We start from the raw sequence: 17,617 nt of genomic DNA on the forward strand, positions 1-17,617 counted from the left end.
TTCCCCGCCAACCTTGGTCAGCGTACACTTCCGCTTCCGTGACCCGCTAAGGGCCACCTCCCCGACTTCCCGGCGTGCCCCGCGCCGTCTCCCTGGCAACGGCGCCCAGCGGCCGCGCTCGACTTCCCGGCACGCCCCGCGCCGTCTCCCTGGCAACCTAGGTCCCGAGTTTCGCTGGCCCCGCTGCAAGAATGTGAGGCACCTTTTCCGGCGTCCGGGTTACTGGCTGGCCCTTGGGCGCGCGCGGTGCTACCACCCTTCGGCCTTCACCCGAAAAGGTACGCGGAGGCTCCTCGGGGCTCGTGGGCTCCCGGCGCCGGGAAGGTCATGGTTTCAGGGCCGCCTCTCCGGGCCTCCGAGCCCACGCCTCCTCACTTCCCTCGGCTCTTACCTCCCGGACCTGCTCCGGTCCCGGGAGGATGTGTGGCTTGTGCCTCCTCCGTTTGTGTTAACCCGCTTTGCGAAAATGTAAATTTAAAATACTTGAGGCAAGGAATTATTCTTTTAACCTTAGGGTTAAGGTTTACCTTTAAGGTTAGATTCCTACTTTAGCAGAATCCGGTGTCAGATCTGCTTCCTCTTGTTACCTAGGAGGAGACAGGTAAACACTGTCCTTCCCTGTCTGTGCCCCCAGCCCCACAGTTCCCCCACTAAGGGTCAACGTGCAGCTTTGTGAACCGTCTCTCCCTTTCCCACCACATACCCCCCCCCCGCCCCCCTTGGGCAGCAAGCTGGTCTGCTGGACGCTTATCTGCCTTAACAGAGTTTACTGAAAACCTACTGTGTGCCAGGCACCGAGGACCCAGAGATAAAGAAGGCGTGTTCCTTGCGCTCAGGTTCCTTTACAACCTCTGTGAGGTGGGGGCGAGTGGACGCTTACCAGTTCTCGGGTGGCTCTGTGGTCGCACAGAGGAGACTGAGTGGTCTGGGGAGGGGGCGGCCGGGCTGCTACTGGGAGGCTGGGCCAGAGGGAGCCTAGTCCCGAGGTACTCTGTAGCCTTGCCACATTGCTTAGACACTGCTGGGCTTAAATGCTCATTTACAAATGAGAGCCCCTGGAAAATTGGACTTCTCAGAACTATTCTGACTTTCCCTAGACAGGGACCTTTATCTCCAGTAAGGAGGATTACTGAAAGTGTCCTTTACATTTGAAAAGGCCATGAGTCCATACATTTTTTTTAACAGCTTAATTTGGCCAGAAAGCATCACTTTTATGTGATCGGAGGAAGCACACAAAGACACATTGGGAGCCCTGCTCTCCAGTTGTTTTTTCAGCAGTAGATTTCACTAATTTCTGTAATATTGATAATCCCACATAATTCAGGCATTTTGAGGTATGGGCCCCAGCTCTGAAGTTCCAACCCAATGCTGATGTTTTAGTATTGTCGTGATCACATAGCCACTTAGGTGATTTGGTTTTTCCCTCCCTCCGTCCTTTCCTTCCTTCTCTGATTACTAGTTTTCCTTCTCACTGGCATTAGGTGAAACTTAACTGATTAATACATTATTTCAAGAAGGGAAATGCTGTAAATAGACATTTCCTTGTTTATGTTCTGTTCCAAGGATATTTGTAATTGGCCACCACCATGATGAAGTCCGCTGGCCATGTACCCCAAAGTACACAGATAGCATCTTGTTTTGTCATTATGCACAATAGGTTTTTGTCTTATAGCTTTGGAATTGTTGAATATGGACTGACCTGACTCCAGAGCACAGTCTTCAATTTAAAATCATGTTTTCTTTCCTTGTTTTTTTCATTGCAGTATAGTTGCTTTACAATGTTGTGTTAGTTTCTGCTGTACAGCAAAGTGAATCAGCCACACGTGTACATATATCCCCTCTTCCTTCCCATTTAGGCCACCACAGAGCATCGAATAGAGTTCCCTGTACTACACACTCTGTTCTCATTAATTATTAAAATCATGTTTTTCTTATGGATTTAAAATAAAACCCACTTTTCATAATTACTAACAAAACATTTTACATTTTGATGAAATAAAAGTGATTTTACCATACACATACTCATATGAAACAGTCCTGCCTTTCATAATTCCGCTGTACATTTATAGCTTTTTGAGGAATTACAGATTTACCTATAAGAAATTTATGTTCAGCTAACATTAAAATACAATTTTAGATTTGAACTGCATTTGTGACACTTCTTGTTTCCAATCCAGGGAGATTACTCTATACACAGTGTGCATAATAAAAAAACTTCAGACATTGGATCAGAATTTGCTTAGGATGGGAAAAAATTCATTTCGAATCCATATCCCTCTTCACATCTAATAAATTCAAATATCATGGTTTAAAGTCCACAGGAAAAAAAAATCGAAGGAAACCAGCAACATGCTAATTTCTGGTTTAATCCTAACTCACCATTTATTAATCAAAATAGACATAAGGTGGGAAGAAAGAATACATAAAGCTTGATGCAGATATGTAGATTTTAGGAAATTATAAAGTTCTTGTACTTGGATGTTTTTTAAAAAGTAGGTAGGGAGTATAAAGTCTTAAACAGATTATTGATTGGAAAACATATATACATCTCAGAACTTGGGGAAATTTGACTGTTACTCAGTTTTGCCGAATTTAGATGCCTGAGGGAAGTCTCTGTTTTTGTGAAAGACTGCCTTCTATTGGAATCTGCAGTATCTCTACCTTTTAACATTTTCTCAATTAAGGTTAACCAATATTGGGTTGTTCAGTCCACTAATCAAGGTACAGGTATCAGTGTCAGAAACTTACACTTTTTGTTAGGAATAGTTCAGCACGCATTAGACCTCACCACTGGATTTTTCCTCTTTAAGGCATTGACCGACACTACTCGGATGCATTTGACCATCTCCTAGGAGACTTGCATGTTGAGTTTCGATAAGCAAACAAACAGTTCTCTCTTGTTTGGATCAATGCTGAAATTCCGAGAGGCTGCTAAGTGTGTGAGTGGATCAATAGCTGTTTCCACATGTCCAAAGCCCTTGATCGCAAGAAGATACACGCTTCAACAGAAACTTGGCAGTGGAACTTTTGGAACTGTCTATCTAGTGTCAGAGAAGAAAGCCAAACAAGGAGAGGAATTGTAAGTAAAAAATACTTAATGCAAATCTTGAGTTGGCTGCTGTGTGTGTGCAGCTCTTAGCTGATTAAAAACACGGAGTACTGTTTACTTTGCTTTTTGCATTAAAGTAAGAATTTAGTAAGAGATAGAAAATCTCCTTGAATGATGTCTTCAGATGAGATTTTTAAAGGCATTTCAGAAGGTGAGTGAAGTACCCAAGTGACCTAGAGTAGGGAAATGGGGTAGATTATGTGAAAGTAAGATTTTTATGCATACCAAAGTCTCAATTACAGCCTTGCTTCCACTTAACTTGATTGGGACTTGAATGAGAAAATAAGAATTGTTTATAATGACTGCATTTTTAGAAATGTTAGGAAATACAAATCGATGGTAATTCACATTTGAGGTGAATAGAGTGTACTGAAGGAAATACGGTATTGACTTTGCATGGCTTTTTCCCATGGAGGAGGTTTTCAAAGTCTGTAGTCATACAGCCCTCAAATTAGACATTTAAACCACACAGGGGCTCCCATCTAAAATTATCTTATATTGATGACCCTCTTGTTACTTCCTTTCCTTTGATTTTAATCAAACCCTGTAAACTTCCATGGTAGAGAAAAACTCTAATGTTGTTGGACAGTACATCTCTTACAAATAAGGATGAATCTTCATTTTTAGCTTAAAGTTGTTTGAATGTGCTGCAGTGAAAAGTTAGTTGGAACTGAAGTTAGGATAAGAAACTTGTACGTCAAACACAGGAGGAAGAGAAGGGAGAAGGAAGAGTGATACAAGAAATCAGCCCTTGAGAAGAACAGATTTCCATCCCATAATCTACTCTTTCATTCAGAGGTTTTGAGGCTACTCTAAATTGTTCCAGCTTTTGCCCATAGGACTGTGGACTTAAAATCAGTGTGATAAACTTTTTTACTTCTTAATATGTCATAGGAACTATAAAAGCAAATGTTACTGATGCTACTATTTTATTTAAAAATCAGCCTTTTAAATGGTCTCTGTGTCCAGAATTTTAAAAAGTAGTTATCTAGACTTCATAATTTTTGATAAATTCCTGTGTGAAGAATGGGAATAATGCTGGGCACTTTTCTGGTGTCCTGAACATGCTTTATGACTTCTACCAAAAAATAAATTTTTACCTTAAATCCTAGAGGTATACTCTTCCAGCTGTTTAGAACAGGATGATAAATTTATGAAAATTACTAGAGACCCTTTATGGAAACATTAAGAGTAAGGCCTAAATCTGACCCAAGAGTTATAAAAATCATAATGTAAAGAATGTATCCAATTTTGGTTTCTTCAACTAATGAGGAATGTGAAGAATTTAAGAGAATAGGAAAAAAAAGTTGATTAAAGGGATGTGACATGAGATGTCGAAGACCAAACTTGAAAGTTTCAGACTTGAGGTGATGGGTGTGTGTGTGTGTGTGTGTGTGTGTGTGTGTGTAGGGAGGCGGGGGGAGAATGAGAGGGATGAGGGGGCTGGGGCCTGTTGAATGGGAAGTGATTTGTTAGTGACCTTCACTGTACCTGAACTCATCTTAGGACGTATGACTTGAGCTGAAGATGGCAGACGAAGCCTAGATTTGTAGAGTAAATTCAATAGTGAGGATAATTGACAAATCATTTGATACCAAAGGTCTAGTCTAAAATCTCTTGGACAGGCATCATTCATCATCAGAATCTCTACAACATATTACGTACTGGTCACATTCAACTTTCAGATGTCTTTTGTTTGGCTTGCAGAGTTGTTTCTTTTTAAATCTAAATTAGTTGCCAGTATTTAAAAATGGGTCGCTTTCATAAAATTGAGCTTTTCATCTTCTCTTGAAAAAAATCAAAATATTTGCTAACACTGCCGCCTGTGTAGCCAGTGTGGGCTGGAGCTGCAGGCAGCGGCCCTCTTTAGGCAGACCCTGGACTCTGCTCCAATTCACCACGTTCCCGCCACTCCTCACCGTTTCTTACATCTTTCCACTACCTGCCTACTTTTGTAGACGTTTGACTTTTAGAACTGCTGAAATCATGAAGAATCATGGATATGGCTGCTCACAAAATCTTAGAATGCTCAAAGGAAGGCAGTACAGTGTCACGGGTTAAGACCACAGGCTTTGAAGTGAACAGGTCAGGAAGTAAAGCCAGTCTTGTTCTTAACTGAGATTAAGGTTATGCAGGTTCCTAATCTGAGCTTCAGTTTTCTTAGACACCACCCAATAACTGCAACTGAAACTCTCTACTAAATGGAAGCTTTTCTTTTTACATTACACTTTTAAGAGAGGAAAGTCTCCCAAGCAAAGCAATGTGGTGTCAGGTATGTGATTTTAAAACCTTCTTCTAGGATCTTTCTTGAGATTGTAACGCTTCTGTTGCCATCTCTTCTTTCATATCTCTTCTTTCATATCTCTATGGCTGTCGGAAGGAAACTTGTCCTCAGAATGTTGATCTTTTAGCTGTGTAAGGCAGCAGCTCATCAGCGGTTGTTGTGTTTAATGCATATACAGAGGCAGGAAACTAAACTCATATTTTTAGGATCCTTTCCTGAGTGTGTTGACAGGTGAACCTTTGGTTTGTGATCAAAGCACATCAACAAGTACCACCCTTTCTTCAAGCAATTTGGTTAGATAAGGTTTTAAATTCTGCTTTACATACTAGGCCATAAACATAGGAAATTGGTTAAGGGCTGGATAGAAAATACCTTCTAAAAAGATTTCTGTAATGTTATGAATGCTGCTCCCTTAACAGATCAGAGTAGATCTGATTCTCTTCACGTTTTGCAGACACACCCCTAACCTTCTGAGATAATAAGGAAAGTGTATGGTACCTTTACATGCCAGACTACCCCGTGGTACCCTTGTTAAAGGAGGGACTTAGGTAGACCGTGAGCCCCAGCTGGTCTGTAGGACACTTGTTACCAGCCTCTGTGAACTCTAGGTCCAGGCGATATGCACTTTAGATTTAATTAATCAAAGAACTTTCCCGTTAGACAGTTGCAATTTATCACTGTGCCACATGAGGGCACCACTCTACCATCGACATTTTTCATATACTATGATGTTGTGAATTTTAATTACAATGTAAATACCATATTCCTTTGCATTTTTATTGACTTTCTGCATTCGCTATGGAATTAAAAAAAAAAGGCCACAGGCATTACACTTGATTAATGTATGTTTCAAGAGGGGTTTTTTTTTTTGGCATAAAAATATCTGGGGCTTCCCTGGTGGCACAGTGGTTGAGAATCTGCTTGCCAATGCAGGGGACACGGGTTCGAGCCCTGGTCTGGGAAGATCCCACATGCCGTGGAGCAACTGGGCCTGTGAGCCACAACTGCTGAGCCTGCGCGTCTGGAGCCTGTGCTCCACAACAACGGAGGCCGCGATAGTGAGAGGCCTGCGCACCGCGATGAAGAGTGGCCCCCGCTCGCCGCAACTAGAGAAAGCCCTCGCACAGAAATGAAGACCCAACACAGCCATAAATAAATTAATTAATTAATTAATTTAAAAAAATATATATATATCTGGTATTCTTTTTTTAGTTATCACAGTAGAATAAAATTAAGCTTAAAATGATTAGTGAATGAGATAGAGGTTTTTACTTTATTATATTCTGTGTCATGAAATTCATAAAACAGTATTTGGGAATATTTTCTTTCATAATTATGGAAACTCTGGACTAATGGATGTTGAAGGTGTGATAATGTTAACTCATATTCCTAAAGATTATTCTAATTCTAGCTCATAATTTTATATTTTTGTTAAGCTGTCAGGTTTTTTTTAAACATTTTTATTGGCATATAATTGCTTTACAGTGGTGTGTTAGTTTCTACTTTATAACAAAGTGTATCAGTTATACATATACATATATCCCCATATCTCTTCCCTGTTGCAGCTCCCTCCCTCCCACCCTCCCTATCCCACCCTTCTAGGTGGTCACAAAGCACTGAGCTGATCTCCCTGTGCTATGCGACTGCTTCCCACTAGCTATCTGTTTTACATTTGGTAGTGTACATATGTCCATATATACACTATCACTCTCTCTTTGACCCAGCTTACCCTACCCCCTCCCTGTGTCCTCAAGTCCATTCTCTAGTAGGTCTGCGTCTTTATTCCTGTCTGCCCCTAGGTTTTTCATGACCATTTTTTGGGTTTTTTTAGATTCCATATATATGTAAGCTGTCAATTTTTTGTTAAGCAAACCTACAAGATTTTGATAAGCTAGTAAGTTACTTTGGCCCTTAGCATACTGTGTGTAATTTAATAGAAAAGAGATGTTAAGGAAATAGGCTTACCCTGAATTATATGATTATTTGTACATGATTAAAATACACAATTAATCATGGCCATAGTTGGTGAACTTCAACATGAATCTTATCAGCATAGGATGCTGGTTTTAAAAAAATTTCATCACACTTAAGATACAGTGACATTATTATGTGAAGTTGATTTTCTGCTCTAGTCTTTTAGTTTGTCAACTCAAGTATTTAATACAATTTATGTAATAAACCTTTGCTTTGGACTGAGTACCAGAGAGGAAACTGAAGCAATAGGATACAAGGCTTGGCCCTTAGGAACTTCCAGTCTAGAAGAGAGGCAGAATTAACATACATAAAACAACCAGCAGCCAGTGCAGTGCTTTAGCATCTGTGTGGCAGGTTGCTCTTAGAGGTGTTGGAATGGCCACTGCCCAGCTCTCTTTTAGCTACATACAGTCGTTATCTTACTGGTATCTGTACATTATGTAAGAGCTTTCATTCTTTCCCCCCTTGGTTCTGTCCATGTAATATCTAAATATTTCCCCCCTTAACTGTGCACCTACACTTTGGTCTTTGCCTACATATAGTCAACATGGTTAACATGGAAATGCTTTCTCTCTCCACAGGACATTTCTTCCCAGCATGAGGATCTTAAATAGGAAAGGCTATCAATTCCTTAGAGAAGTGTCCTCAAGCCCACACACTGAGGCCTAAGGACCCTGCATCCCAGGAGAGCTCTTGGGCCTGTATTAGAGTGGATTTTCAAAAGTCCTAACAAGCAGATTTCCCACCCAGCCATGGAGACAATATGGAGGAGAGGGGTTTGGGGGCTGCTGATAGAATTAATCACACTGACAGCAAGAGAGGAGTGGCCTTAGATCTTAAGAGTGAAGGAGGTGAAAAGTTATAAAGAGGTAATAAAAAACCCCACAACAGTCTGGGTCCTTTATTGTAAAGCGAAATGGCTCTCCTTAGCCCAGTCCCTTCTGAGGACACCTCAGGCCTACGGCCCATTTCCAAAGTGTTGTGTTGAGCAGTAGCCACCAACAGGGGTGGGGCGGTGGGAGTCAGGGCTTTTGAAGGACAGAGCCATGGTTAAGCCACCACATTAGGAGCCATTCCTCAGCTTTTCATCTTAATATACTTCGAGATGGTCAGTCTTGGTGACCAAATTCAGTTAAGATGAATCTATAAATCATGATGCCACTTCTTAATTCTGGGCCTAGAATGAGTGAGTATCTCCTTTCATGTACCTTTCTACCATTTTCTGGTGTGAGTCTGGAGAAGCTGAATATCTAATCAGAAGTGAAAATATAACTAAAACAAAATAGGTGGAACAATTTAGACAGTTATTTGATTAGCCAGATAAAGCGTCTCTTCTTCATAGCAGAGAATATTGTTCCAAGTGACTGTTTTCCTGGGGACCCTCAGCGCCAGTGTGTGTCTGCTGAACAGCTCCAGAGGCACGTACATACAGGTAACCCTAGGCTACCTCCTTTTCCAATGTTGAAGGTAATGTGCGCATGTTTTACAAAAAGTGCAGGTGTGTGTAAAGTAGGAAAATGATCTGTAATCCTGCCACCCAACTTCTGGTCTTTTCTGTAAGCACTGACAGACATTTATTTAATCTTCAAGGAAACATATGGCATTGGTCATGGTGGTTGCCTCAGAGATTGAGGACGAGGAGTGAAGGAGACTTGCTTTTCATTGAACACTTTTTGTACATTTGGGATTTTATACCATGTGCAAGCTTGAAAAAAATCCACATAATAAAAGTAGAAGAAACTTCACATATTCATTCAACGAATCTGGTCCCCATTTTCTGGTCACTTGCTCTCTAAGGAGCTTGATTTGGGTGGTTCTCAATTGTGGCTGAACAGTAAAATAACAATATTAAAAATACACCTTTGAGTCACACCCCAGTACGTTCTGTTTTAACTGGGCCACACCCCAGGCATCTGGATTTTTGAGAGCTTCCAGGTGATTTGAATGTATAGCTAGGCTTGAGAGTATCTGCGTTAGTGGGAGAGAAAATCACTTATTGTATGATCATAAAAGTAAATAATTACAAACTGCCATTAAGTATTGTGAAAGAAAAGTCTTGGTTGCTGTAGGTACAACAGACCTAAGATGGCAGGATGAGCTTTGGTGAGGCAAGGCCTCCCTGAGAACATGCCGTTTCAGCTGAGACCTCAAGAATGATTAAGAACTAGCCAGTGGTTTTCACGTGTTATTGGGCATCAGAACTGGAAGGCAGGTTAAAACACAGATTGCTGGGCTCTACTCCCAAACTTCCTGGTTTAGCAAGTCTCGGTGGGGTCTGAGAATTTGCATTTCTAACAGCTGTTGCTGCTGGCCTGAGAACTGCAGTTTGAGGACCACTGAACTAGGCAAAAGGATGGGAGAACATTTCCATTCAGTGTATATATAATTTTGCATCTTTTTTTGGAAACACTAAAATATAAGTATTTTCCCATCTTATCGAATATTCTTAAAAGCATCATATAATATGCCTGCATAATAGTCCACCATATGGCTTTAATATCATTTAGCTCCTTCTTGTTGGCTAGGTAGATTCTGGTACTCTCTTTGAAGTAGAAGTAAAATACTATTGTGCCTTTTTGCATCCTCAGAGATTTGATGTAATGATTGTTTCATCATATCCTTTCTGTCAATGGTTTAAGTCTGGAAAACTAATGAATAACTGAGCTTCGATCACTGAGAAGTGATGGGCATTCTGTGCATTCAGTTGAAGAATATTTGAGCCAGTTATGGATTATGGCCACATTTGCTCAGATGCTCAGTTGTAATTAGAGAAAAAGGACTTCCTCCATTTTCAAGTTTATTTCTGACACATTGAGAAATGGAGAAGTCAGTTTTCATATTATAAGGAATAAACTAAAAAGCCTCCCTTTCTGTGTATAGGTTTTCACTGTTTACAAAAAAGGACATTATTTCCTCTTAGAGAATTAATAAATTGATTATAGTAGCCTGCCAGTGTCAAAAATAATTAAAAATGAGTAATAGTTCTTAACTAGAATGCATAGATTTTTATAATATTTGAAACAGCTTTCAGTGACTCAGAATGTGACAGTAATTTCTGCTATTTAATAGCAGATAGCCTTCAGTAAAGCTACTGTTTATATTTTGCACCTGCTAACACCAATGCACCTACTAACACCTATTTATGGATTTTCTGTCTGATTTACTTAATTATTTTAACATATCCTTACTTTCAGTTTTGAGTCATTCTAAATAAAACAGTAGATTTAATGAGTCCAGCTTTGAGCCTGTTCTCTGCACTCTTATTAAAGCTGTTATTTCTATAGTATTAACAGGAGTTCTCCCCAGTGGGCATCTGTGATGGTAGAATTGGGTTATTGAGTGGGCTGAGTTAATTTAATAGGATTCAGTGGTTTATGCAGTGGAGAGTTATGAAGACAATTTGGAGGAAACTAATGATTTCTTTCTATTTTTCCCTACCAGAGAATACAGTTTTCTTCATTTTTTTAATTGTAGTGATCATGTCTTTTTCCCCTTAAAATCTTCAGTCTTTTAATAAAGCTTATGAGTGCATCTTAAAATCTCTTTTAAAGTAGTTCATGTTCTGGAGGATATTGTGTGTAGGTTCCACCTAGGTAAATCTGGACAGGGTAAGTTTGAACTTAGACTTCACTTTGGGCTTTGCCAGTTCTTGGTCTGCAGTAACTCAAGCCTCTGAGCTTCTGGCAGTTTTGCAACATGTAAGGGTTGGGAGCTGGAAGGGAAAAGGAGAGAAGAGAAGGCAGGTTGCACACTGACTTACCTCAATCATGGTAATGAGGTTGACGTTCTGGGGTAAATGATTTACATCTTCCTGAGGCTGCTTTGCTGCATGTATTAGCATAAAAGAATCAATGAGCTTTTTATCTAGTTTTTAATATTTACAGATGAGAGATGACTAATAAATAAAATATTTTAGGATAAGTAGGATGCAGGGAAACCCTCCATTTCATTTTGTCTTGGGCAGGGGGCCAAACAAGCCTGCTTGAAGACTGAATCACCAAGAAGCATTTAGAAGGAAGACAACAGCACACAAAAAGCCTTTTTTAAAATGCTTTTTTCTTACATTACTATTGTTTGAAAGAAAACAAAAGTGATTTATTTAAAATACGACTGTTGACAAGAAAAGAGTGTAGATAAATTACTATAGTATATTTATTAGATTTTCAGACTGGTTGTTTAAATTCTTTCCTTATCCCACTCTATTCTTCCAATGTATTGTTTTGGTGGATTTGTGAGTAGGGAAGCTAATGGTTTTGCTAACACTGAATAATACCCCCAGGAAATAAGGAATGTTATTCTTCATAAGTGTATGAGATGGGGGGAGGAATATCTAAGCGATTTTAGTAAATAATAATTTTTAAATGTAATTGGATATGCTGGTCCTTCAACATTGTCATTGTTGACTACCCCAAGTTTTAAAAACAAGAGATTTGTGTAAGCCTATTACTTTAAATGTGATTTTTGTCTCATTTATTCAATAAATAAAACAAAATACTTTAAGGATGAATGTACAAAATGCAAGAACAAAGCTTCATGGGCATAGGACAGTTCAAGTTTTTATCCCCTAACAAAGGACTTTTTTTCTGGCAAGATGTGTTATAGCAAAGACTGAGGTGATTTTTGATAGATTCCACAGGAACCTCGATGACCAAATCCAATATTTTCCGGGCTAACTTTAGTTTCCTGATGCTAAAGCAAGCATGACACCGTTGAGTATAATTTGTAACTAGCCTTTCTTGTTCTTGGTTCTATTCAAGCGGCCTTCTTGGGAGATCCTTTCCTCCAACAGCTTTTGGCGGGACAAGCCAACCAGTGCTGGGCCTGCCACACAGTGGGCAGTTCCCTGTACTGTCACTTGTTCCTGCAGGACCATCTGAGGGGCATCTTCTTTTCCCAGTCCTTTCCCTTCTGAACTGGTCCACTTCCTTTTTTGACACATGCATTGACCTGGGAGGAGGTATGGGCAGTTTTGGCTAGTACCCACCTTTCTAATATTTTGAGGTGAAAATTTGAGTTGTGATACCATCCACCTTTAAATAACTTGGAAAATGAGATTCATCTATAAGTTAATCGTCAAAGAAATGAGAAGGCAGAAAACTCTCAGGTTAAAATTAGTTTCTGGCTTACTTTGTTACTTTTGAGCAGATTTTCCTGGGGAAAAAGTTTGGTTGGGCTTCCCTGGTGGCGTGGTGGTTGAGAGTCCGCCTGCCGATGCAGGGGACATGGGTTCGTGCCCCGTTCCGGGAAGATCCCACATGCCATGGAGCGGCTAGGCCCGTGAGCCATGGCCGTTGAGCCTGTGCATCCAGAGCCTGTACTCCACAGCGGGAGAGGCCACAGCAGTGAGAGGACCGTGTACCGCAAAAAAAAAAAAAAAAAAAAAAGTTTGGTTGCCATGACATCCATATCTAAATAGTGAACTTAGCATGACGTAGGTGACTTAAAAGTCAACAAGGGAGAAAAACAATAACGCTTATGTTACTATTAGCTTCTTGGTCAGTTATTCCTAAGCTTCATTTCTAGAACTAGTGATTTGTAAATTTATATGGGAAATATCAATAGATATAGTTAATACCAAAGATTTCTAAAAGTAGCTTGTGTACTACACTACAATTGTATAAATTGTATAAATAATACAATTTATATTGCATTGTATAATTTCATGTAGTATTAAAAATAAGCAGTTAATATTATGTGACCTCATTGCTTTAAAATACTGTGAAATTGAATTTCTGTTCCATAGTTTAACAGGGATACAATCACATTTTATTTCTCAGCTGCTTTCATAGCCCCTGTTACCTGATAATTGTAAGTATGAATGAACAGTTATGAAACCTTTGACATGTTGTAGAACATACTTAATAGGATAGCAGTGCTACTATTTAGTAATCATGTGAAAAATCCACCCCAAATTTTAGTTATTGAAAAAGCAAACCCTGGGCATGAGGAAACTTTTGGAGCTGATGTGCATGCTCATTGTCGTGATTGTGGAGATGGTTTCCTGGACATATCCGTATGTCAAAATTTATCAGATTATATACCTTAAATATGTGCAGTGTATCAGTGCCAATTACACCTTAATAAATGTGTTTAGGGAATATGAACCTTGGACCGTGATGTATGAAACCTCTAAGGTTGTTAAACTGGTTGATTTTGTAGCTGCTCGTGATAATCAATAGGAAATTTGGTAGCTTAAGCTTAATGTTGCTTTTTAATCTTTGGGTTCAGACCAATCAATCTTCTTGTTTTCAGATCAGAGAAAAATCATAGGCTTTGTTTTTTCATGACCTTTATTGAGCAAGTGAGGAAGGAAGGTTAAATTCATATATTTAGGTTTCCAAATTTCTAAGAGTAGAAAATTTGGAATATTGCAACTTTGATTAGAATGTGTTCAGGTGTTAGTTTGCTCAACTTCCTATATGCAGTTGGCACTCAGCATTTTAATTAAAGTTTGATTGATGTTTCCACTTCTCTATTAGTTTGAGTTTGGAGAAACCTCTAAAAACCTAATGTAGCTACATCTGCCTTCCCTCAGGAGAGATTTGAGGAAGATTGGCAGCCCTTCATTTCTTCTCTCCCTTGTCTCCCTACGTCTTGCATCTCCTGGGCCTCACGCAAGTACAGATATTGTGGGTTTGGGGGCAAGATCAGCCAATGCAGTTTTTACAGTAATTAGATTTGCAGTTTGTTGATCAGCTGCTTTTATTTCATGTGCTCTTTGAAAGATATTTCAGTACAATGATTATTGAGCTCTAACTTAATAATTTCTGTTATTTTTAGAATTGTTTTAGAAATGAAAATTATAAGAAGGTCCAATGACAGATGTTATTTGCAAGGCAGTTTAACATTACTTAGGAAGTAAAGCATTTGGATATTTGATAAGGATGGGACTTGACACAAACCTGAAGTAAGCCTTACTATCTTTAAAGAGGTTGAGTTTTGAGCTCAGAAGGGGTAAGGTATATTCAACAGGTTTTGAAGACCAAGAACAGTAGATAATTTCCTCCAGGTAAAGTTTATTTTAGCATTATTTTGCTAGCCCTGCACAATCATAAAAACTTCCTGTGTGTATGTACGTCTTTGTATATATGTACATCAACACAAAAACTATGTATATGTGTATATATACACATAAACACACAAGTGTATATATATGTATGTGTGTGTGTGTTCACACACATACACAGTTTTTCAGTTCAGCACTAGTTTCAGCAGCAGAGGTTGTACTCAGCTGATAACAAATATCCTGGTCTGATGAATGAAGCGATCAGGGCTCAGTGTTTCATACACTGGAGAGACAGTGGAGTGCCCTGTGGGGACTTCCACTTTATACTAATTCAAAAGGCATTAATATGGCCCACTCATTGAAAAGCCCCCGCTGGGAGGCCCTGACTACCCTGCCTCTGCTGTGTGGGATGATTGTGGGATGTCCCCTCGGCAGCTGCCTCTGACCCATCTTATGCCATTAGCTAGACTCTCTCCAGGATTCCTTGGAAACTGTGTGCCTACCTGAATAATTTATTACCTAGAGATCAATTATTCATAACTCATTATTACAGCTGAAATAAAACCTAAAGGTGGAATCATTCTGCACCTCATGAATATCCAACAGATCATCAGGAGATTGCAGTAGAGTTTTAAGTCCTCATGGTCCCCACTGCCTGTTTGTTTCTCTGAAGGGATCCCAGAGAGAACAGCCTTCTGAAATGGAACCAGGGTGGATGAAAGCAGTAGCAGATGACTCCCTGCTGGTTGTGCTGCACTGCTTCATCTCTTCACGCTGTTTGTCTTTTTAATTCTGGCCTTATTTACACCTAGAAATAAAATTTCAGTTTGAGATAATTTAGGAGACATTTATAGCACTTTTGGTTTATTAAACCACTCCTAGGAGGTAAACAAGGATGCAAAACTTGTCCTTAGAATATCTTTTCTGGGATAAAATGCACAGGGTACCTATAGTACATTTTATTGACATTAGTCATGCTACGTTTGCTTGTTGCATCAGAGTTATATCTGAGTTGTGTTTTATTTATTTTTGAGCCCATATCTTTCATATAAAGAAATGCCATATGTTTTTCACATATGTTATATAAAAAGCATTTTAATAAAAGTGTTGTGGGACTTCCCTGGTGGTGCAGTGGTTAAGAATCTGCCTGCCAGTGCAGGGGACACCGGTTCGAGCCCCGGTCCGGGAAGATCCCACATGCCGCGGAGCAACTAAGCCCGTGTGTCACAACTACTGAGCCTGCACTGTAGAGCCCGCGAGCCAAAACTACTGAAGCCCGCGTGCCACATCTACTGAAGCCTGCGTGCCACATCTACTGAAGCCTGCGCACCTAGAGCCCGTGCTCCGCAACAAGAGAAGCCACCACAATGAGAAGCCCGCACACCGCAAGGAAGAGCAGCCCCTGCTCGCTGCAACTAGAGGAAACCCACGCAGCAACAAAGACCCAAAGCAGCCAAAAATAAATAAATTAAAAATAAATAAATTTTTAAAAAGTGTTGTGAAAGTGTAACCAAAAGAAGCCTAATTATTTTTTCTATTAAGTAAATATAATAGGAAATTGTTTGACTTAAGCCAGACTGATTAATTTTAAAAATAATTACCAAGCTTTTAAAAATGTGTTGAAAATAGTTGGAGAGTTTGAAATTCCAGTTACTTTGGCTGTAAAGCAGAGGTTTGCCTTTGGGGTTTGGCTGCCCCTAGACTCACTGTCATTGAAGAATGGGCAGAAGTCTGTGAGCTTCACACTCTGGGCACCATCTCAGTGTGGTGTCACTTTCTTATTTAGGTAGGTTAGTACTGATTTTGAGTATAAGAGTTCTAAGTTGCTGAGGTTAACCTTTCCCTGGTTAAAAACCCCAGCCTGTAGATAAAAATCCCAAACTGTTGAGCAAGAATTTTTTAGTAGCATTTCCAGATTTTTTTGTGTTGATGTTGGTTCTCCAAATGAAATGAAGGCTAAATATTTACGCAAGATTTAAATGGCCTGAACCCATACCTTTCACACTGGACCATACATATGGTGTCCCAGATAACCCACCAAGCAGGAGTTTAAATATGGATTTAGTTTTACTATTGTGAAAATATATGAGTAATTAAAAAAATTTAGGACAAGTGTGAATGTCATGGAGTAAAATTTAAAAATTGCATAATTTTTACTATAATTTTAATAGGTTACATATTTATATGGCTCAGTAAATATAAAAAGCTGTACTGTTAAAAGTCTCCTCTCATCCTTGTCCCCCTTTTTCTGAATTCCCATTCTCTTCCCCAAGACGTAACCAGTTTGTTTCCCATGGATCCTTCCAGAGTTGCTTTGTGCATCTATAAGCGACTCTGGAATATAGATTATTTTTGTCTCCTGATAAAAACTAGCGTATTACACACTTCTGTTTCATGTTTTTTTCATATGCCAAAATATCTGGGAGAGCTTTCCATGTCAGTATGAAGAGAATGTTCCCATTCTTTGTTTTAACAACTATATAGTACATTCTATTGTACGTTTGCTACTTTCCTGTTGATATATATTTGGGTTGTTTTTAATCTTTTGTTATTAAAAATACTGCTGCAGTGTATAACCCTGAACATTTGTCCTTTCACAAACATGTCACTATTCCTTGCATGAATTTTTAAAATAAAGCTTGAGATTTCAGAGACATGTTCTGCTTTTGGAAGTCCTATTCCAGGGTATGAGTTTTTCCTTCTTTGCTACTAGGGCTGTTTTGCTGGAAAAGTTTGAGAAGCGCTGCTGGAAACTTGTTATTGAGGCCTCGTGGTGGGATGATTTTTCACTTTTTGAAATAACTTGGCTGTGAAGTGATAGTGATGACAATGTCACTTTGCCATCCTGTGTGTCTTGGAGGTAAAGGGTGTAAATCTGTTGGCAAGTTATTTATAAGCAAAAATCATATTGTAAAATTGTCTAGTTTGTGGGTAGGCAGGCAGTCGATACAATGAAACATTTACAGCTGTGATATTTTGGGACAGCCTCAGTGCCCTCTGACCTTAAGCCCTAGAGTACCTGAAAAGGTTAATAGATATTCTGTGTAAAAAGGAGTTCCATGATTAAATGAGTTTGGAAAACACTTGGCTCCACAAAATTAAACCAGTTTGTTTGCTGAGGAACTCTTCAGAGCCTGAAATCTGCTGGCTAAATTGTGACCCTTCAAGAGCTTTTCCCAAGTGTGTTCAGCCACTGAACTCCCTTCCCCAGGCCCCTCTGATTAGCACTAGTGTTCTGAGGAGC

The 17,617-nt window shown here is 39.5% G+C and overlaps 1 protein-coding gene across 1 annotated transcript in view; it reads left to right on the forward strand.

The window, feature by feature from the left end:
- The first annotated feature begins 149 nt into the window (after window positions 1–149).
- The window catches only part of NEK11 (NIMA related kinase 11), a 109,758-nt gene continuing 92,290 nt past the window's right edge, over window positions 150–17,617 (forward strand). The window contains 2 exon segments of the mRNA XM_027086481.1: window positions 150–278; window positions 2,811–3,079. Of these exon segments, the coding sequence (XP_026942282.1) occupies window positions 2,862–3,079 (218 nt within the window). The 5' untranslated portion in view covers window positions 150–278; window positions 2,811–2,861.

This window comes from Aethalodelphis obliquidens, unplaced genomic scaffold (genome assembly GCF_003676395.1).
Source record: "Aethalodelphis obliquidens isolate GAN/ISIS:26980383/991018 unplaced genomic scaffold, ASM367639v1 scaffold56, whole genome shotgun sequence".
NCBI lineage: Eukaryota > Metazoa > Chordata > Mammalia > Artiodactyla > Delphinidae > Aethalodelphis > Aethalodelphis obliquidens.